Source organism: Gymnoscopelus microlampas (genome assembly GCF_963454915.1).
Source record: "Gymnoscopelus microlampas genome assembly, chromosome: 2".
Lineage (NCBI taxonomy): Eukaryota > Metazoa > Chordata > Actinopteri > Myctophiformes > Myctophidae > Gymnoscopelus > Gymnoscopelus microlampas.
In genome coordinates this window covers 35,726,855-35,750,782 of record NC_139939.1, presented here as the reverse complement: position 1 = coordinate 35,750,782, position 23,928 = coordinate 35,726,855, and the positions used below count along the sequence as shown (strand labels likewise).

At 41.2% G+C, this 23,928-nt stretch overlaps 1 protein-coding gene across 2 annotated transcripts in view; it reads right to left on the bottom strand.

Moving 5' to 3' along the window:
• armh3 (armadillo like helical domain containing 3) overlaps positions 1-23,928 on the bottom strand; it is a 42,216-nt gene that overhangs the window by 4,849 nt on the left and 13,439 nt on the right. For both annotated transcript variants that reach the window (XM_084078551.1, XM_084078552.1), the window contains exons 15-25: positions 20,275-20,368; positions 17,499-17,600; positions 15,413-15,471; positions 15,179-15,244; positions 14,747-14,816; positions 14,110-14,170; positions 13,332-13,420; positions 10,920-11,002; positions 10,248-10,374; positions 9,007-9,082; positions 5,560-5,638 (exon numbers count right to left, since the gene is read on the bottom strand). In XM_084078551.1, coding sequence (XP_083934677.1) covers positions 5,560-5,638; positions 9,007-9,082; positions 10,248-10,374; positions 10,920-11,002; positions 13,332-13,420; positions 14,110-14,170; positions 14,747-14,816; positions 15,179-15,244; positions 15,413-15,471; positions 17,499-17,600; positions 20,275-20,368 — 906 coding nt within the window. The remainder of the gene's footprint in view (positions 1-5,559; positions 5,639-9,006; positions 9,083-10,247; positions 10,375-10,919; positions 11,003-13,331; positions 13,421-14,109; positions 14,171-14,746; positions 14,817-15,178; positions 15,245-15,412; positions 15,472-17,498; positions 17,601-20,274; positions 20,369-23,928) is intronic.

The following is a 23,928-nucleotide window of genomic DNA, read 5'->3' as shown; positions in this document are numbered from 1 at the left end:
GCACCACACACACACACACACACACACACACACACACACACACACACACACACACACACACACACACACACACACACACACACACACACACACACACACACACACACACACACACACACACACACACACACAAATATTACCTTATATTTGTTATACACTTTCATAGTTTTTTGGCCTAAACGGTCTGAAACTGTAGGCTTATTTTGTAGTTTGTTTGCTTATACTGGTTAAAAATCACAGAAGGGCAAAACATGGCAGGCTATTAAAGGACGACTTCACCCATTTTCCCATCTTCATGTAGAAGCCATTATTCTCGTCTTAATAAAAATCAGCAAAACATTAATCTGTTAAAAAAAAAAAAACCTGCCTAACGATGATGTCACTGGTAGGCGGGTTTCTGAAGTGTCCAAAGCTCTCCTCTGAGACACAGACAGGGTAGATAGACTAAAGGTCATTACACACCGGCGAATATACGCAAGATTCTGACTCGTTCCGAATAAATAAAAGACGCTTTTTCACTTCGCTTTTTGGAAGCTTGCATTGACTTTATAAGGTTTTTAAAAAAAACGTATTATTCGCATGCAAAAATTGTCCCCGGTGTGTAAGGGCCTTTAGACTTAGATTTTTTAAAACCATTTTAGCATGAGCATTGGGGGGACCAACTACTATTATTACAGTAAAATCGACGTTTTCGCTGGCAACTGGCAAGGGGACCGGAGACGGATTAACTAATTAATTAATAATTAATTCCTGGCAGTGAATGAGTTAAGATACGTTGAAAATTGGTGAAGTCGTCCTTTAAGTAGCGCATGAAGGGTGTGTTAGATTTAGGTGTGCCCAAAGCCATGGGTGTGCTAATGCACAAGCATAGAGACTCACATTACAGCCACATGTACACAAACACAGCACAGGACAGAATGTGTGCATGAACCAACCACTTTGTCATGCTACATCCAAACTATCCATAACTTGGAACTCCACACGTGTACATTACACAGACTGTACACTATCTATTCATTTAGAACAACACATACAGTATTTTAACCTACAGGTCCAACTGAGACACATGTACACATTGGCCCCCACCCCAAGTACCGGTACCGTTGAACATCCAAAGCCGAGTTTTCAACTTAACACAAACATAAAGCTGAACAGCAGCAGCCGCTGAGGAACGGGGGAGAACATTTCTCTTCTACTTGCGCTCTGATAAATCTCCGCTCTAAATCTCCGCTCTGCTTAAAGTGCTGTTGTTTTTTATTTCAATCTCTGATGGTGCGCTGATGAAATATTCATAGCTTTCTCACTCTCTCTCTCTCTCCTCCATTCTCATTCACTGTCCCATCGTCTCCCCATCCCTCACTCCTCCATGTGGAAATACAATGAGCCAGGGTGTAATGGTAAATATCGACTAATGTGTGTTTAAGTCGCTCGCCCAGGGAGAAACGGAGAGTGGAAAAGAGAGAGAAAGGAGGAAATCGAGAGATGCAAGAGGGGGCGAGAGACAAACAAATCGACACACAGCATGACAAAGCCAGAGAGACAGGCACACAGCAATATCCTCAGTGTTAGTTTAACTCCCGAGTGTGTGAAAATGGACCCAAATTCACTGTGTAGAAAACGACAAAAAGACAAGGCATAAAGCAGGAAGAGAGAGGGACTGGGGAGGGGGTGGATGGCATGTTGTGGAATGAATGTTGTCTAACAAAATGTTAAAACACACACACACACATACTGGTGTAACTGGGACACTTTTCTGCATGGGAGGACAGACAGGATTGAATGGATCATATCTGTCAATGTAGGCATCTCATCACGGAGCACAGATACACACATGCTTTGTGTAATTCTGTAATGCCTCTACATTTGTGTGGATGAGGTGTGGGTCTATGCGTGAGTGTATAAGCGTGTTTTTGTATGCATGTGCGCGCGCGTGCGTCAGCTCATTTTGCTGTTTGTGTCTGGGTGCCATCAATCTTGTGGTGCCGCTGTAGAGAAGGAAGACACTGTGGGAGGGATGAGTGGAGGAGGGAGAGCTAGATCTCAAATGACAGAGGGAAGGAAACGCAACGTTTCACAGCTCATTACAAAAAGAAGGAAAAAAGAGTAGAGAAAGAGAGGGATTGGATGAGAGAAGAGAGTCAACATATCTTTTGGAATGTTGTTCCAACACCCTGCTGGAGTCTCATCTGTTCCCGAGGGCTCTCATTTGTTTCCAAATGGTGATGGCAAGTGTTATGTATTAGTGTACGGGTGAGATTATTACTCACAGAATCGATTATTCCATCGTCACAAAACTAGTTGAATTAAGTTTCAATAATCCAATAATTGTTTAGTGATGCATCGCGTAAAGGATTCTTGTCTTGGTTCAATATAAAATGAAGTTTAGTTTGGATCTAGTTTGGATCCAGATAACCTATCATCATGTCATACTTGATTACCTTATTTTACTGTCATGTTATGGCCATAATCTTCATCATATAGATTAATTGAATAATCAGAAAATAAATTGACAGCTTTTTCCAAAATATATGGTATGTTCTATATACTGGACTGTGCGGTTCTACTGCACTGTATAACAGGTCCGGTATAATCATTTCCATCAGAAATGGCAAGATCTTGTATGTCACCAAAACAAAGCATATCCTGCATATCTATCTGGTGATGAAAGTGAATGTTACAGATGAGGGGCTGAAGACATCAGAGCTTAGCACAATGAGAGTACAGATACAGTTTGCCAGGGCCTCACAGGAATAAAACAGAAAAAAAAACAATGTCAAAATATAGTAATTAACTACTGAAATGTAATATAATCTGTATATGGCGTCTGGAGGGACTGGCAGAGATCTATCTGGCAACTTGACAGAGGACACGTACAAAGCCATTTATTCTATTAAAACTTTATGCTGTCGTTTACTAAATATTGCCTTCACTTTTATCCTTCAAATATACTGTAACCTACATAATTTCTAGCAAAATAGGCAAGTTTATGTTTTAAAAGTTCTTGTTTACATATTCACCTTGGAGCTTGACATCAAAAGAAAGTGGTGCATTATGATTCATTTGACATGGGGTGGAAACTAATTAAGTAGTCTCACGTACTGTACACTGAACGTCAATAGGTCAGCTACCTGAGATTACTATGTATTTATTACATACATTTTAAGAATAAAGTTGCTTTCTATTTTCCCATGTCATCAATCTATTAGACCTGAGACATACAGTAGCTGGAAGCCCTTGTTATAATGCTGTTGACAGAAAATATGCCTTCCACCCCCACCCACCCACCCACCCACACGTGTCATTCCTGTCCCACTGTACTGTGGATTAAAGCTAAAACATCACACAAGAATATTATCTTCAAGTATGAAGAAGTGTGAGTAAGAGAGACTTTGGGTAAGAAATCACACTGGGTCTGCCTTTTCAACACTGTCACCAACCCTGACAAAGAGATCCAAAGACCCAGAGAGTGACACGAGATCAGCCAAACTATGTCACACCCACTCAACACTGTAAAACTGAAGCAAACTGGAATATAAACTTTCATATTCCTGAAGTAAACTTTACATCCCTGGAGAGTAGCACTTTTGTATTACATAAGCCGTTATATATTTCCATTCCATTTAAAAATATATAATTTTAGGCAGTGCAACTGAAGTTCAGTTAAATTAACGATGGGAGATCTATAATAGCTCATAAAGTAGGAGCAGACTGCTAAAAATTACAACTTCTAATAAACTTGATCTGGTCTAAGAGCAGACAACTAACACAGCCAATAGAAGTGGTATCTATATAGACCTGATGGCACAGTGTTGACGTCACCACATAAACCGCATGCCACTTCTCTTTTGTTGTGAATAAATCCAGGAGATAAAGTCAGAGAGGTAAGTGAGGAGTATAATAACAGAATCCATCATTCTCTTATCAGCTTGTAAATACACATATGCACATACCAGTGTGTTTTTCTGTTGTGTGCATTATTATTTGATGTGGATGATAGTTAAAGCAGAGCTCAGCAGGCATACGTATGAAGTTTCAGCGTGGCTCTGAAAGCATGCGTGTGAGGATGGTTTAAGAAACTGCGTTTCAGAAGCACGGCAACAAAGTAACAAAGCTCCTAAAAATACTCATCGAAAGTCTTTGATTACAGTCATTTGATTCTTGTCTATTTTTTAAGCTAGGATTGAATCTCCCACTGGAGCATTCTGTACTTGGCTTCTTCTCAGATTTCCTTCATATAGAAATAATACTAAGGGGTGTGGAACACTCGTTTCACTTGTGGAATATAAAACCTCTGGATCCCACTTCGGTCAGAAAGTCATGAAACTATCAATCATTTTCTTAGCGATTAATCTATCGATTACTTTTTCGATTCATTGAATAACCGAGGAGTGCAACTGAAAATAGCAGATCTACAAGCTCACAAGGTGTCTCAACCTTCCCCATACAAAGACATGGGAAAAAATAGAGATAGATTACTAATCGATAATTCTATTAAATTACTGATTATCGTTTATTTTTTTATGATCGATTAATTCCATTAACTGTTGCATCCCTACAATCATCGACTCACTCATGTTACCTCCTATCCCACCTGGATAAAGGACTAAGTAATCACAACTTTGCGAGACATGGCACTCACTAAGGGCATTATTTTGAGGGGCGTTATTATATTTCATTATATTTTTTTCAATGATGATGTACTAACCAAACAACAAAACATTGATTAACACTAAAACATGGCAGAATGGCTGCATCATTTTATACAATCGATATGTGCTTGCGTTGCTAATTTTACGTTATGGGCGGCTGCATCTGTTGCCGCCGTGTCTAAGTCGTGTCTACTTTATCTTTGAATAGGCCCAATGTAGTTTGTCATTCCATTGTTATATTCTCTATGAGCATTCACATCTATATCTGAATCTGAAGTGTTGCTAATGGTTTAACTACAAACACACTTCCACTGTGGAGACCCAGCATGTTGCTGGGCGTGCACACTGTGGTGCTCATGGCCTGTCGCTGTCCCATCGGCGGTGGTGCTGAACCAAGTAGACTGACATGTGCCGTCCTTGTTTTGTCCATTGACTGGCAACCTGTTCTCTTTTTGCATCCTTCAGAACAAGCTCAATAAGTGGCAATTTTTTGTTCATGACAGCCATCAGTCTGAATTTAAAATGATTTTATTAGAAGGGCCCCTCGAAAGTGATCCGGAACCCTCTGTGCATGTCAAAAAAAGTTTCAGAAATTCATAAACAGATTGTCAGCAAGAACATCTGTGATATCATAGCCTCTCTGACATCACAATCGTACATTAATGTAGATTGTGATGTCATAAAGCAACCAACATGATGTACTGTTGGGTCTCTTTATGACATCTCAGTCATATATTATATACAGAATATATATATTCTGTATGACTGTGACATCATAGAGAGACTAAAATGAGTGACACTGACATGAGTGTCATAAGTCTTTTACGAGTGACCCTGACATCATAGAACATCACATGTGGAGTCCATGTATTGTGACATGATAAGCAGATATGAGTGAGTGGTGTTTCACCTGTTCTTCTGACAACTGGGAGATATGGTTCACTGCAGCATACGACTCTATCTTGGGGTTGAAATGGTTGATGATGGCCCTGAAACGTATAAAGAACACAAGACGGGAGGAAAGATGAGAAGAGCCAAGATGCATTTCATAGAGATTAACAGATGCATTGGCATAGGTAATAGATCCACGGACAGCCACACACACACACACACACACACACACACACACACACACACACACACACACACACACACACACACACACACACACACACACACAGTAGTATACTATATATTATAATAATCCATTAAGCTTGCCACTTGCTAATCTATGGATGCCTATTTTATAAGTTTTCACTGGAGCATATCACAACAGAATATGAATTATAATGCCATCAGAGTCCCTCAACAACACATTTAAATGAACTGTGTATAAAGGTTTGACTATGTGACTCTAAAGCTTCTACTCCTTACTATTGCTTTATTGCAATATACCCAACATCATTTTGACACTTTTCATTCAACTGAAGCTCTCGTACATACTGTATGTAGGCTCAGACCCAGGACGTCATGATAATGTGATCAATGCAATAAAAAAGAAAGTACACTCTAAGCCAGAGCACATACACAAAATACCACTTATGGACACGCCATTTGCTTTTTTACGACCAGTCCACTCCACTCCACTTTTTCTTTATTGAGAGCGAGTGGACCAGCTGAGAGGGCCACAGCGTTGGGGAGACATACTAAAGAAGATTCTGGTGAGAGTTGACTCACTCCAGACATGAGAAAAAGATACATGTGGGTCGAGAGACTGAGACAGAGGTCTTAACCGCTACGCTACATCTGTGTGCCAGTCATTTAGACTGTTTAGTAACTAGTCTCATTGCTATTCATTCCTATTTACTTTCATATGGTGCAAGCACACCAGGGACATCTGCATGTGAATTCACGCCATTATTCTCCAGCATTTGCATTCATTTCAGTGAAATAAGCCACTTTATGGCCTCAAATGGAAGCTGATGCAGGAAGCTGTAAATTGAAATTGCTTTTCCTCATAGTACAATCATGCATCAAATAAATTACAGTGATCAAATCAGCAAAGAATTACCCATAGCACTGATATTTGCGTTTGTGGTGGGGTGAGTGTGTGTGTGTGTGTGTGTGTGTGTGTGTGTGTGTGTGTGTGTGTGTGGTGAGTTGGGGTGGCAAGGGGGAGGTTGATGGGAGTGCGGTGTTACCAAAACAAACTAATGGATGTGGGAAGGAACTGTGTTTTCATTTACATTCATATAGCCAGAGAGCAGACAGTAATGGTTATTGATTCCTCTATTTGATGAGTTTATCCATTGCTCTTTTCCAGAGCAGCTTGGGATCTAGTATCTGTCAGCAGATGAAGGTTCAGTGCCTTGCTCAAGGCTAGTTTAAGCCATGGACCTTTCAAACGCTCCTCCCTCCTGTCTTGTCCCCCTCAGGAAGACGGACAATCCCCTGTTTAACCACTTTCAACCTGGCGTCCCTATTTCTAGCGAATATAGGAGATCTATCGCAATGCAATTTTTGAAATAGGGCCTTAGTGGCAAAGGAAAAAACAACACTTTCTGTTGCCAGGGTCTAACCTGCAATCTTCCAGTTACACCATGGCCTCTTCCACCTTCAGCCATTTGTACTGATGTACAGTACATAGGAGAGACTCACCATGCAGCAAATAAACTGCACTGATTAAAAGCAGCATGGCTCTGAATTCTCCACAGTTCTCTAGTTATCTGTGCTTGGAACACTGGTGTATCGCCAACTCACTCTAATGAAAGCAAGATAGAGGAGGTGTTGCGTTTTCATTAAAATTCATAAAATGTATAACACCCTAACAATCACTTGTTAGTCCATTCATTTTTCATTTGATGGGTTTAAGCAGATGCTCCTTACCAGAGCTCCCGATGAGTTAACGGGTAGAGCTTCCAAGGCCTTCCAAAGACATTGAACAATTATCTTTGGCTACTGTCTCCAGCTAAGATCAAACCCATCGCCTATGACAAATATTCCCCGGGGAGGCAACACCAGTGAGCGACTGGTTTTATATTCACCAACTTGGAAGAGATTCATTGTACTTCAAATCAATTTCAGTAATGAAGGCTGCATGAATGTATTCCCGCAAGATTAATATCATTTGCACTTGCAGATGGATGGAGTGTGTGTGCGTTTGAATGTATAAATCCTTTGTTTACATTAATAAATTCATCCCTGGTTCAGAAACATCTAGAGTAAACAGGTAGAGATGGGGTTGCACAGTACATGGCTGCTGATGCCGGCTCGTTGGATGCTATGGGATTCAAACCTCTCTCCAACCGCCTGACTAGACCTTTGTTCATAAGCTAACAATGAGAGTAAGAATGGCTACATTTGTACACTTAAATTAAAGTTATATGTCTTGTGTGTTTGTTTGTTTCACAGAAAATTTGAAGAGTTCTGTCATTGTTTATCCTCCTGTAAAACTGACTTCTTCAATAAAAATTATGTGAAAATAAATTGAAGTTATATTACAGTTCACCACTTTCAACCTTGCATCCATATTTTGTCATTATAGGTGAACATTTTCCAAACTTTACAATTTACTAAGGAAAAAGAAAAAAGAAAAAATCTGCAAGCTCACAAAGCGCCACGAGTGCATGGCACATACTGTTGTACGACAAATTATAAAATAGACCACAAGTGGTCTAAGGCTAAGGATGTTACTGTATCTTTGTATCTCTGTCCTCAGGCCCTGCTGGCTGCCTGTTACTGAGCTGGAGTTGGCTCCATCACGACTCCCAAGGGGGGTGGGAGGCTGCTGCGAACACAGCCCACCCTTGGGGCCTCTGCGCTGGGGGCAGCTTCAGAGGATCATCCCTTTAGAGACCATCCCTTCTAGGGGGACGGAGGGGAGACGGGAAGGAGGGAGATAACAGGGAGACAGTCGAAGCCGCGTCAAGCTCTTGAGCCTCTGCGCGCGTGTGTATGTATGTGCGTGGGAAGCATGCAGTTAGGGTTACTGAGATAAGGGGTTGGAAATAATGGAATGGACAGGTCCTATGGGCTTTTCTCATTCCCTCCTACCAAAATGCTTGCTTTCTTCTATCTACTCCTATCCAAATGTGTTGTGTGGATGTTATATCATGTTTACCGGGGTGTGTGTGTGTGTGTGTGTGTGTGTGTGTGTGTGTGTGTGTGTGTGTGTGTGTGTGTGTGTGTGTGAGAGAGAGACATGGGCCAGTGTGAGTCCAATTTATAATTCAGGCAAATCGGAGTAAGCACTGGAGGGCTGGAAGCATGAACCTTAGTCAACAAACGGCAGGGTAAACAGTCACATAAGTAGAGTGCAAAGAGAACAATGTAGTGCTTAAAAGAAACTAGAATACCAGATGAACATCAAACCAAGCATCTATCTAAAAATACGCTGAATAACATTCTTAACACCTACCTGACATTGACCAGAGAATGTGTGACTTTGCTGGCAGGTTCCTTCCATTGTCCAGTGTTGGTGGATACTCTGAGAACTGGAGAGGAGAGGAGTCTTCATAAAATTGGAATAAAATATTTTATATCTCTTGACTATTTTCACCAACAGTTGACATTCTGATTCAAATGAAACGATTACATTCTGCAGAAATGTATTGAGATAAAATTTGTCACGTACAATTATTCAGTCAGCTGTGCATCACACCCTTCTTTTCTGTCTCTCTCTCTGGGTGTCTTATGCATACAGATGGTATATAGTTCATTCATAAATAGTATCTGTACATCCCTGTCTATCCCTCTCTGTTGTGTATCTGTCAGTCAATCGCAGTCTCCATTTCCCTCTCTCTCTCTCCAGTGGTCGAGGTTGTCAAGGGTTTGGTGCATGCTAGACTCAGTCTCGCTTCACTCAGCTAGAGACTGAGGACAATCTCCCAGCGTTCCTTGTTAAAACTGAGTGGAAACAAGTTTAAAAAGTGTCTATATACGAACACAACTGGCCCGTGTTCGGGGGAGGGAAGCTGATCGGGGAGGGTGATTGATTTGTCAAGGCACATACTCCTACAGGCTGGGGCGGCACCTGACAGCAGGGAGTGTTGGAGGAGAAGGACGAAGGCTATACGTGCTCCCAGTGGGCGCCCCTCACTGGCAGGCGAGCTAGTAAGATACAACAGCAGTGACAACACACAGAAATGTGTGTAGGGAGGAATCAATTGACATGACAACTGGGGAGGGAAAGAAAAAAGTCTTTAAGTTGGCCCAAAAATAATATTGGGATGTTGATTGGTTTCTAAAGCAGTCGGCGTAGGTTTGTTAGTCGCTGTACTCACTGCCATTCTATTCTATTCTCAACAACAAGGCAATTCATTGTGCTGCAGCTTTACACAAAACATTAAGCAAAAGAAACACAGGACATTTCAATTCAGTAAAAAGGAACTTAAACACCTATCTTCTTAATAGGAAGCGCAATCGCTCTCAGCAGCAAACAGTTTATTTTTGCTGTGGTTTAAAAGAACAGAGTTGTAGCAGGCCTGCAGTTTTCTGGCAACTAGCAAATACCTTCCATTTAAGGTGATTTAAGCTGATTGGTAGGCAGAGATCTCAGACTGGTTGGTGTCAGGAGACTAGGTGCATGCAGACTCATCATAACCACCTCTCTGTACGTACAGTATGTGTGTTTATCGGTCTGTCATCCAGTGCTCTTACCCATGCAGTAGAGGTTGTCGAAGACCTGGTGCATGCGGACTATTTCGTAGTAGAGTTCATCGTAGCTGTTGGAGGTCGGCAGGAAGGTGTCTCCGTATGTGATGAACATGTTGAACAGGTTCACCACCTGGACCAACACAGAACCATTCAACGCCACAATACCATACAGTGTTTGAGAGTATACAATTAATAAATCAGTTAAATGTATGTTTTCAAACAGGTAACCTCTTTAGTGCTGAATAAGTAGAGTATCTTTGACAAATGAATAAAGGGACTTGTGTGTGTGTGTGTGTGTGTGTGTGTGTGTGTGTGTGTGTGTGTGTGTGTGTGTGTGTGTGTGTGTGTGTGTGTTTCCTGTTCAACCAACAGATTAGAGTAAGGTACTGTACAAGATTTAAAGAACTGATACAGCAGCTGCTTGCTCTACTGTGTGTGAGTGTGTGTTTTTGCATGTGTGTGTCATCTGTGTGCATGTCTGTCTGTCTCTCTTTGTGGTGTGTGCATGCATCTGTTATTACGTGTATGTGTATCCTACCAATAAGTCCAGAAGTGTCTGCCAGTGTGCTTCTGTTTATGTTTCTGTGTCCGTTATGTATTTTGTGTGTGCCAGCTGTGTATTATGTGTGTGTCAGTGTACCTCGCATGTGTGTTCAGTATGAGTGCATATCTCACCAATAAAGCCAGGTGAAAGATGTTGTGCTTGGCCAGTAGTGTGGTTTCGTTGGACAGCAGGAACTTCAGAAGGTTGATGAGAGCTGGATACAGACGGACAGACAGACAGACAGACAAAGATCTCCTGTAATAACCACCAGTGGTGACAGTAAGCTGCAGCAGAACTCCATCGGTCTGTGTAAATGCATGCGTGTTAACTGATATTGTGTATTACATGATACTTGAGTGTGTGTAATTGTAATTTGTGTATGTGTGTTTGTGTGTGCCATGCCTTTGTACAGTATATAACCTCGTTTGTGAGTATTATAGAAAAACATGCATAACTTCCAATAAAATAAACGAGGGTGATCGAGTCTCCAGCACCGTATTTACACAGAACATTTATAAAGTTTCTCATGACCGTAAAAAGAGGAGTAAAAGTCGTCTTGTTCTGTGACATGTACCAGTTACCCTTAGCACAGGGGCTAAGGCTGGTTTCGTTTTAATTGATTGAATACTTTATTAACAGTTCTCAAAAAGTACAGAGGTACAGTTATACAATAATGCAAAAAGAATAACACAAAAAGCCCTGAGGGCTTGTTTCCATTGTGGTCCTGTGTATTAAATTCATCAAGATTTGGTGGGCTATGGACAGTTCAGAAACCTGCCTACCAATGACATCATCAATGAGGATTCCAAGCTAATAGAAACTACAGCCTTTCTCTTTATGGAACGTTAGCATGCTGAAATAGAAGCCATTGTTCTTGCATTAATAAAAAATAAAAACAGAAGTTTGAAATCTTTTTTGAAATGACCAAACCTGCCTATCGAATCAATGATGTCACTGGGGGGCAGGTTTCTGAACTGTCCCCAAGCCCTCCTCTGACACACAGTATGAGTAGACAGAAATGGTACCATCTTATAATGAGCATTAGCGAGGACCAGTTATATAAAGATTGAAAATGGGTGAAGTGGGTCCGTTAATTCTCTTTCTTTTTTGTGTATATGGTCTTGATTACATGCTTAAAGAGCGTTTTGGCTGTTAACTGTGTGTTTATCCCAGTCTTGAAATTCCAGTCTTGTTTGTATGGATGTATTCTCCCCTTTTTTCTACTTTCTCTTTGGTCTTTATTCTCCCCGTTCTCCTTTCATGGTGCACCATTATTGTCAAACATGAGTAAGACGTTGTTGTTGGGGGAAACTGAGGAGATTATTGGTTCTGATTAGAAGCCTGGGTATTCTAATGAGAGTCAGGGAGATGGGGGCCATTACAGGTTGAATTTATGTCCTGTTGTTGTGCATTGATTGACCAGGCTGAAAGAAACACGGCTACAAGGACACTTAGCGTGCACTGTAGGGAGCCATTATCCCTTCTCAATGGTGCAATACTTTTTCAGAAATAACAGGAATTGAATTGGCTTTTCCTCAAAAGCGTCAACTCCTTGTTGAACTCTTACCAAGAAATGCGCAAATTAAAAGATGTGGAGAGTAAGAAACTTGAAGGTAGTTCAGTATACACCACACCACCAATATTGTGTCTTAAACATCTATAAACACTAACTTTTTTCTTCCCTTTCTTTCATTCTTTTTGAATATATTTCTTTCTTTCTTTTTTGTTTTGGTCTGAGAGGCGTTGTGCCTCATCAAATGTTGAATAACAGACCGTGGTAGCCTGCCCTGTTCTGTCACAACACAGTCGCTACAGTACATTACACGGTTCATTAAACAGAGTGACTTTTTTTTAGTAGAAGGGGCTGTTGAGTAGCTGCTCTGCTCTCAGTGCCCCAGCTGCCCTACACCATCAACACATTCATAATGCAGCATATCTTTCTGAGAGGATTCATCATACGTTGATATGGGGGATGGAATGAGAGTTCAGGGAAGGACACTGAACAGAAGACACACCTGCACATGCGCACATGTGACAAACAGACACGGCACATTCATGATGCACAGCCACTCGCGATTGTCAGTCCATACTGTTGCATCAAAAATGTATGTGTTTGTGTCCCTCTTCTCAGTTTCTAAACAATGCTTTCTGTTGTTTTAGCCTAAAGACCAAAATCTCTTTGACGAAAAAGTTTGATCTACAAGCTCACAATGCATCGCAACATGACTTGTTGTGCGCTTTTTATGCCGAATGTTCGTCTATTACGACATGCCCAGAATAGGGACGCTAGGGTTCATGTTTTTCATTTGTCCGATACTTCAAACAATTCACACTGGGTCAGAGAGGAATGGGCAGCAATAGAATAGAGCAAGCCAGACATGCATGGAGAGGGAGACAGACAGGCAGAGTGATCACATCAGACAGAAAGAGAGAGACATTCTGAGACTGAGTTAGAGAGAATGTATGGGTGAATGAGTGAATGTTAGCCCAATGGAGGAAGAGAGGAATAAAGTAAGAGACAGAGAAACACAGTACTTCCGTACCTGACCAGAGGTCTCTCCACGTGTAGTGTAACCGGATTCTACACTTCTTCTGGTAACAGATCAGTTTATGAATGATCTGAACACAGCGCCTGTACGGAGACACAGACACACACACACGTAAACCAGCAGCATTGTTGCAGGCCCTTTAGGCCAAACAACTACAGTATGAGAGTGTATAACAGAAGTGTGTGTGTGTGTGTGTGTGTGTGTGTGTGTGTGTGTGTGTGTGTGTGTGTGTGTGTGTGTGTGTGTGTGTGTGTGTGTGTGTCTGTGTGTGTGTGTGTGTGTGTGTAACAGCCTGCAATAGAACACGGGTCTAACATGTAGAAAGCCAACATCTTTTCCACTAGCCTAAAGGCTTTTGGTCATCAGGCACTGGCTCGGAAACCCGATCCGGGTCACAGCACCATTGCAACGCCCTGGAATCAAACCCGGGTCTCCCGCATGGAAAGCCAACATCTTATCCACTAGCCTAAAGGGGAATTCCACTTTAGGCTAGTGGTTAAGATCTTGGCTTTCCGTGTGTGTGTGTGTGTGTGTGTGTGTGTGTGTGTGTGTGTGTGTGTGTGTGTGTGTGTGTGTGTGTGTGTGTGTGTGTGTGTGTGTGTGTGTGTGTGTGTGTGTGTCTGTCTCTCTAAAAGAGAGGAAACGTTTAAACTAATATGGCTAATGTATACTCAACTAATTGGGCAGTGAGTGAGTGAGTGAGTGAGTGAGTGAGTGAGTGAGTGAGTGAGTGAGTGAGTGTGTGTGTGTGTGTGTGTGTGTGTGTTCTTACATGTATAAGTCCATGGGGAAGTCTTTCATCATATGAGTGACTATGAATTCCACCATCAGGTCTGGACAGATGCGACAACAGCAGAGAAGCAGATTATATTAAGAGTCACTAACACACAAATCACACAGACAGGACCTCTGTAACGTGGAACATGTCAATATTCAGAGAGACTATAACTGGACAACCACAGCTCTAGGTGAGCTGCTTCACCATAGTCGGTCCAATGTTGGTAAAGGGCCCATTATACTTGGTTGCGCGTGTCATAGCTGTAACGCATTATGAGCTTGTAGATAAGCCATTTTCAATGCACAACACAAGTACCCTTAAAATTAATTTGGAGAAACATGTCAAAATCTTCTTTTCTTTTATTTTCCAGATTATCGTAAAACAAAGCCCTGGTTTTCAAATCATGTAAATATTGTTAAAATCGGGTGAAATATACAGCTCTGAAGCACTTAAAATGTGTGGTGACAACAACTAACAAAAACGTTTGAACAGCACTCACATTTGCTTCAGTCTTTAAGACTCATGACGTCATGAGTTTTGTAGAACAAAGACAACTGATAGAGTGTCAAAGTATAGTAAATATGATAGAATATATGCTAAGAAGACACTTTTAGCTAGGGCGTCCTCGTACCTAGAACAGCACACACCAGAGGCCGTGAGGGGTTGTTCTTGTCCACTCCTTTCTTTCGGTGTCTCATTGGCTGGAAAAAACACACGCACACGCACACACACACACACAGACAAGTGAATAGAAGCCTGAACATAAATTACAGACAGACGGGTTGTTGTTTGCTTGCACACTTCTCCCTCACTTTAACACTCACTCACTCACTCGTTCATCCACCTAATAATTTTCTCACTCTCTTGTTCTTCCACTAACTCCTTCACTGTGTTTTGTTGAACTTATGACCTGGAAGTGTTCACACCTCTGTTTCCACTGTGTTCTCGTTGCCGTTTAGTGTTGAGATAAAGGCAGCTAGCAGTTTGACCAGTTACTACCACCACCATTACTATTACAACAACTACCACTACTGTGGTAATACACACACTCCCTCAGACTCACCATTCTGTGTAGATTGACTCTGAAGTTCATATTGTCATCATGTAGGAAGGCGTCAGCGTACTGGTCCTATGGAACAGACATCCACACGTCAAACCAGCATATTGATACAGAGATAGTGAACAACAGAGCTGGCTGGCAAGTCATGAGGAGGTCACTGGGGATTAGGGAACGGTCAATACAGTAGGTTCAGAAATATGGTAAAATATGCACTGCTGTAGGGGACTGTTACTGTACCTCTGCTATGCAGGTGAGGATGATGAGACAAAGTCTGGCACTGTTTAATCGGTGTTCATCTGGAAAACGCAAAGAAACATGAGTGAGGGTGAATAGATTAACAATAATATCAACACTACTGTAAAGACAGACAGACTGAGGCAATAGGGGACTTTTTCAGAATGCAGATGGCAGCGTGAGACTGGAACTAATGGATGCTACAGACCGTGACAATGATGTAGGTAGGACATCGTGTTACACCGTAGTCAGTAATGGAGGCTTATTGATAGGATTAAGTAATAAGGAGAAAAAAGGGAGAATTGGAGAATTCAGCTGTCTTTTCTTGTCTTCTGTAATTGTTTTCCGTTTAATTTCTGTTTTGAGGTGGGTTCCCGCCCATCCTTGTAATCTGTTGTATCTGTTCTTATAATGCATAACAAGCTGAACTGAACACAATATAGGCTAAGTTAAAAGGCAAACCAAACTAATGAAACAAATGTAGCCATTTCCTTCACAGCGGGACCGATGAGACAAACTCAAGAAGATTATAGTAACAGATTGATTGCATTTCAAGCTGCAGCCTCGCTGAGAGAATTAGGCTCCTAAACACCCCCACCCCCACCCCCGGGTCATAATTCAAATCTTCCTTGTATAGTTCCTCGTCTTAATACTGTAGGTCCTTTTGTCAAATAGACATCTGTCTGTGATATCTTGACTTAAAATTCACATGCTCATTAGTTGGATTATATTTTAACTGCATTTAAAAGCATGACAGAGACGCAGCGGTAACATGCACTGCGCGCTGGGAGCCCCATTTGGATCTTGTCAATCATATTAACGACGGCCTTACTGTATAGTGTATTCAGAGACAGAGAATGCCAGGAGCCTATGGATTCACAACATTGTTACATGATAAGATGTATGTGAACACATCTTATATCAACAAAAGAATTAGGCAAGGTGATATGGGAAAAAAATCCATCTCTTTTTCTCTCCATTTTTCTCCCTCTCTCTCCTCACTGCACACATGACAGCGTCAACGTTTTGTTGGATTGCTTGAAAAATAATTTATCTGCTGCAAAAAAATGATTTAGCTTTGTGTGTTGTGTTGTGGGCATTGTATGGCGTTTGATTGCAATCAGTGTGCATTCATTGTGAACCCACCTAAGCGCATCTTAATCCCAGTGGTGTGCCGTGTAAATTCTAAGGACGTGTTTTGCGCTAAAACCAGCTTTTTTTGGCTGGTCTAAACACAAAGAGCAAATTGTATTTGGCTCTGGGGCATAAGACAGCAATGCACTATGATTGCTCCAGACCACCTTGATTTAGGATCAGGAGGTGCATGGTCATTTGATACGGTATAGGATTATTATCTTTTTAGGGTATAGGATTTTACACGTGTGCTTCTTCTAGCGCCGCATTGCACCGGGCGGAAGATAGGGCCCTGGGTGTTAGAGTTGCAATTACCTCTGTCCATTCAGAGGACAAAAGAATTGCAGATTGCAACTCTAGGCCATTAAGACCGGGAAAGCATCTGGGTCATTTTAGATTTCTTTGGCTATTAAAATAATAGCAGATCTACAAGCTCGTAACGCGGCACCGAGTGCCGCGCTACGAGCTTGTAGATCTGCTATATTCTTCTTTTAATATATATATTTTTCTTTTCAAAGATTCCGCAGCCAAATACATATTATTTTGGGGGTCCTCGACACGAAAAAAATGTGAGAACCACTGATATAGAAACATACGTTTTTTCAAAAAATTGTAGAATTCCCATAAGCAAAGATTTGAGTTAAAATGCTCGCTTTAAAAAATATATATATTCAAAGGTTTGCACAAATGTTCACAATTTTTCTAAACAAATAGCAGATCTACATGGTCATAGTGCTGCACTCGGTGCCACACTATGAGCTTGTATATCTGCTATTTTTGAATAGCCAAAGTATAGAATAATGGTTAAAGTAGTTAAAATCTAAAATGACAGATGCTTTTCCCGGTCTTAATGGGTTAAATCTGCTGTCAAACATGTTGCTCTTTGCAATTAACTATCAATTAAACATGCATTATAATTTGGATACATAGACGTCATTGTTGTAACTATTCATACCTTTGGTGTCCTGCATGACGATGGAGGAGTATTTGAGGAAGGTGATGAGCAGGTTGCTGGTCTGTAGGTTTGGGTCCAGAGGTAACTCAGGGTTGTTCATCACTGTAGAAAAACACAACACACACACACATACAGAGACCAGCTGAGGACACCATCCCAACAATCATCAGTAAAAAGCAACAACGGTGTAGTGGTTATTATGACACCAAACGTCAAAAGGCCACAGGTTCAAACCCTGCATTACCCCAAATATAACTCCAAGCAAGCACATTCAAGACACTGTGAAGCCATGTTTACTAATTAAAAGTTGTTCAGTCTATACATTTTCCATGTCCACCTCATTGACCAAAACATTATGCCCTTAACCCATTCACTCTGGGAACGCATCTACAAATGTCTTCTAAATCCTAACTGGTTTGTGGTGCTCAAACTTTTTCATGTCAAGGACCCCCAAAATGTAATGTATTTGGCCGCGGACACCCATCTCAAAACATTTAGTTCCAGGGACCCCCAGAAGCAAAGATTTGAGTTACAAATGTTCGCTTTAAAAATATATATATATATTCAAAGATTTGCACACATTTTCACGATTTTTCAAAAAATAGCAGATCTACAAGCTCATAGCGCGCCACTCGGTGCTGCACTATGAGCTTGTATATCTGCTAGTTTTGAATAGCCAAAGTATAAAATAATGGTTATAGCTAAAATCTAAAATGACACTAACCCAATATTTGCTTCAACACAAAACAAATAAATAAATCTATAAAATAAATAAATAAATCTGGGATGTACAACAGCACAGCTGATTTCAACCCCTCATATACTTTTCCTAATTCCAGTGTTGAACAAGAAACTTTAACTATTAGAATCAGCCTAGTTTAGGGAGGAGCAGAGGACCTGTTCAAGGAAATGACAAAATGATTAGTGAATACCTACATTGCTAAAAGTACATGTAGTGTGCTGTAGCTTGCTATTGCAGTTTCATTGTCTAGATAATGTATATCTAAAAATCTCTGCTCTCTAAATCCTACTGTTGGTTTCATGGATAAAAGATGAATGCACAACTGTATATATATCCCTCTGTCAACCACCTCCTTCCTCCTCGCTTTCAGTAGAAAGCAATAACAGGATACAGACAATTGTATGATGAATAAATCATATCACAGAATATAGGTTTGAAGTGACAGCCTACTCTGTGCATAGTATACGTGTGTGTGTCTGCGTGTGTGTGTGTGTGTCTGTGTCTGTGTCTGTGTGTGTGTGTGTGTGTGTGTGTGTGTGTGTGTGTGTGTGAGAGAGAGAAACGGGTGTGTGAGAGAGAGAAACGGGTGCAAAGAAATTTAAACAGTTATAATAGGCAACAGGCAAGTCACATGTATCTATAGTTGTGTGCATTTAAAATGTACTGTAGTGTGTATGTTAGATTATGTGCTTGTGTGCATGTGGCACTGCGACTCTGTAGCCAAAGTGTCACAGCCTGCTGAGGTCTCTCTCAGTGCAAGCTCCATCTGTATTTTGATGCTGGAGATTAATATTTCATACAGCAAATGGCTCTCGGGTTTTTACCCATTTGGGAAGGCAGTAGGAGCTGCAAACCTGCACCTTTTAATGGTTTCAGCAAGCGCGCATATGAAAAGACCTGCTCCAGAATCTGTCAGCAAACTTGCACCGGGGACTTATCGTGCACTGTAGACTTGGTGTTGCTAGCGATGACATGAGTTGTTTAAAATTCAGGACATATTCAACGCATATGGAACCACCCTCCTAACACTCCCCTCTCGCATTCTCTCTCCCCAGTGATTCCTTCTATCTCCACTCGTTATGTAGAAGGATTTGGAACCACTGCTGATGTAAACCATCATGCCAGTAAACCATATTGAAGAAGGGAAGTGAGACGCAGTCCAAAATAGAAACCAGCATCTTTTTCAGCACAAACGCATACCAAATCAAATGTTCTCTGGGATTCAAGAACTTGGTGGTCGATAACGACGGCGTACGCTAGAGTTGATGTGACTAGAAGGTTAAAGTGGAACTGCGTTTTGAAGTCTAGTCTCTACCAAAATGTACAAATATTCTCACGCTCTCCATTTAACTCACTCCTTCCCTTCTCCAACTCTCTCTCATGGCCTCTCTCTCCCACTCTTCTATTTCTCCCTCTCTTTTCAGTGTGTGTGTGTGTGTGTGTGTGTTTGTTGTCATGTATAAGTCTGTGAGTATGTGTGTGCGCCCATGAGGAAAAAGTAAGCATAAGTCACCAAGTTTTTCCAGTGGTGGAGAGCTATCAAAAATACATGTGAATACACAGTGAGGTTCTGCTTGAAGAATGGAAGCAGACACACAATGCCAAAAAGCTTTTAAATAAACAGGCACTGAATTTTCTATGCTTTTAGAGGCTGAATAAGGACATGGTGAGTGTGTATGTGCGCGCGTGTGTGTGTGTGTGTATGTGTGCGTGTGAGCTTTTGTGTACTCTTGCGTAATTCTTCAGGGTCAGCAGACACTTCAGGATCAGCAGACACACAGGCAAAGTCAAATTAATCAACAAAGGCCACAATGTAATTTAACAATGTAATGAATAACGTATTGTTTTTATTTCACCTTTATTTTACCAGGATTAGTCCCATTGAAATTAAAAATCTCTTTTGCAAGAGAGTCCTGGAGTCCAGGAGTATTCTGCCAACTCTACAGACAATTAAGTGTATGCTAGACAGACCGACTGACTGACCGACAAACACTCGACAGACTGCTAGTCGCATTAACCAAGGGTATGACTTACTGTCCAAGGAGGGTGGCGTGGTTCCCAGTGGTGTGGTGGGTGTGGTTGGAGTCGGGGTGGGGGGCGAAGTGGACATATCGATCTCTGGGTGACTCTGTAGAGTGACAAGAATGAACCAACCTTAGATATCACACTTATCCCTACAAAAAATATTTTGGAATTTGACAATCAGCTAGACATATTCTATGTAGTCAGTGTACATGTACAGTACAGCTCAAGAACAGTGGTGTTCACACACAAAGACACACAGAGCAAAGGCCCATAAAGTGTAAGTGTGTTTATATGCTGCTGTAAGGCTAATTTCCCTTTTAATGTCAACTCTAATGAACCTAGAGAATATATACCCATAAATAGTATAGTGGTTACGACCCTTTCGGTTTAGATGCAAATGTCTCTCTCTCTAAGACAAGGAGCAGCAAACCTCTCTTTTTACTGAAAAGAGGAACTTGAGTTAACAACATATGAATAGCAGTGCTGAGGTTTGCTGGGTTGGGAAATAGGCTATTTTCTCTCTCTCTCACACTCACACACACACACACACACACACACACACACACACACACACACACACACACACACACACACGTAATGGATGGAGAAAAGAAATCCTTCTATCAGACATCAGTGATGCCCTGGCCGATAGTAGAGTGGAAAATTAAAGTTTTAAATACAAAATAGATTCACAGCAACAGGCTGGGACTTGGAAGATAAGATACCAAATGTCACTTTTTATTCGTTTTCCCTTCTGCCAGGTAAACAGCTCTAGAAGATTCTAATATAAACTGATAAATTAGCCTACTTCCTGCCAGCTTACTTTCTACCAGATTAGAACTATAGCAAAGCTGAATACCTTTATTTGGTTCCATGGAAGAAATAACACATGCCTTCATCTACTACTACTGCTGTGTCTCCTGAGTCCTGTATACAGCAGGAGTCTATCATTCATCCCTGTCCCGCCTACAGCTGGTTCAAAATACTGCTGCCAGACTTCTGACTGGCAGGAGGAAGAGGGAACACATCACCCCTCTGTTGGCTCCCAGGTATTTTTAGGAATGATTTTCTCTCTTGTTTTTAAAGCACTACATGGGATGGCCCTTTCCTACACTCCCTACCTGCTTGGCCTCTCCTCCACCTCTAGATCACTCAGATTCTCAATCTAAATGTTCTTGTCTGTTCCATGTAACTTGTCCGTTCCAAATACCTGAACCTGCTTTTGCCAAACAAAAGCACAAAGAGACAAACAGGGACAAAGAAAAACTTTAATTCTAACCTCAATTCAGCAAGGACTATAGTTATTATTATATTATGTTATACAGTACAGTATATGTTTTATTTACTGAAATGAGACCTCTGAAAAATATATTGACAAGTAAGTAAGGAGGTTTTCAATACTGCAATAATTTAACAGTTTAGAAAGCTGAGAAGGCACAGGAAGTCTCTGGTGGAACCCAATGTAAAGATATCCCCACAATTCTTTATAAAACCGGTGCTGGAAACAACTCAAAGTAAAGGAAGGTCATGTCTATTCTGCACACAGTATAATGCAGTCCTATGCTGTACTCCACATTGTTGTAGACATTGTGTTGATTAAAGCACGGGGCAGCATTTTATACTGGGTTCGGACATTACCTTTCAAAGCCAGCAAGTACATATTGGTCTGGAGTCAAAACTGTCATTTACAACAGTGGTTCTCAACCTTTTCAGGCCGTGACCCCTAAAATAATCATATTTGAACTGGGGACCCCCCATTTTGTTTGACTCCGCTCCACAGATACATATTGTGAAAATAGCAGATCTACAAGCTTACAACGCCTCGCAACTTTCTTATATTATTTGACAATTTGGCACAATAGTGCAATAGTATAGTTTGTTGATTAGTTTTGATGCAGTAGTGGTCTTTTTCTTTTCTTTAATTAATTTTTTAGATTAAAAAGGTCTTAAAAGTCCATAAGTTGTCACTTCACTGTCATCTGGGGACCCCCCCAAAATCATGTGGGGACCCCCCTGGGGGTCCCGACCCATAGGTTGAGAACCACTGATTTACAACACCAATGCAGAAGCACAGATATACAGTGGTTTCTAAATACAACAAGGTGTGACAGAGAGGGGGAGACAACCAGTCACTGTGCCTCAACAGAAATATCTGCCCAGTCGGAAGGAGGCAGGAAGAAATCCCTGCCTTGTCTTTGTGTTTTAAATTGTCAAGCAGTTTTTGGTTTCTGACACCCTCCCCCGCTCTTTTGAGCAGAACAAGTGACAACTCTACCCACTTTTATATAAAGTATACTATATACATGGTATACGGAGCTTTGTATCACTGCCTGTCATTGGATCAATCTCAACACAACTATCAGGGTTCAGTCTGAGCTTTTCTGACTGCCCCAGTGAGTGACCCCTCTCCTTTCTATGAGAAAAGGAAAAAATCGGGGCAACCTGATTGATTAGGAGGACGCGTACCACATGGGCTCTAATGCCTGACGGCCAAGTTCAATTCCCGACTGGCCAGACCATTTACTGCATGTCACTCCCCACTCTCTCTCCCTCTGCAAATCCAGCTCTTTGTGTGTGTCTGATATTAAAAAAGCTTTCAATAATTCAATAATCATTGTTTAGTTATCATCACTGATTATCTTCCATCCTATGTTCAAGGGTTTTTGAGGAGAAATGAAACTGTCACTTCAGCTTTGTGCAAAGGGGAGGGGGTATGGGGAATCTGTTGTGTGTCCCATTATTGTTTCTCCGCTTCAGTACTTGATATACAGATATACACACACAAGACAAAGACATACAGTAAAAGACAGAAGCGCAGTTGGAGTTGGGAGTTAGAGACTGCAGAGTATCAATGTGCCGTTAAAGATACAAGATCAAAATACTACTCTAACATTGTTACAAACATCCATAACCCTAGGACACTATTCAAAGTAATAGAATTAGTCACAAATCCTAAACCTTCCCATAATATACAACTATCTCAAGAAATGAATGAATATAACAACATTCTCCCCATGCCCTCAAATATTCAAGTGACACTAAATCCTTTTTAACTTCTCACTTCTCACACACTAGAAAATATTATACTTTCAGTGAAATCCTCCACCTGTCATTTGGATCATATCCCTACAAAAAACTGTAAAGGAAGTGCTTAGCACCGTCTCACCACACATCCTATCCATTACAAACGCTTCCTTGTTGGCTGAAAACCCCTCTATTTTCAAACATGTCATAGTAAAAGTAACCTCTGCTAAAGACACTAAACCTGGAAAACGACACGCCCATCTCTAAGTTATTATTGTGTGGTGTCCCTCAAGGGTCCATTCTCCGACGGTCCGACCCTTAATGTTCTCAATGTATATGGTCGTGTTGGGCCATATCATCCGCGAGCATAACCTCAATTTTCACTATTATGCAGATGACACGCAACTTTCCCAATTAAATCCTGAACTCCTTCGAGTCTAGACTGCTTAAAGGCCTGCCTTTGCGAACATAAATTCCTGGATGTTGCTAAATCTTCTGCAATTTAACACATTGAGTGCCAAAAACGGTCCGGACCGTTTTTGAGAAGCTATGCGTTATGTGCCATAAACGGTCCAGACCGAATATATATTTTTCCCACGTGGGGCGCTCTAAAGAAACTTTGGGATCATCCAAGGAGTC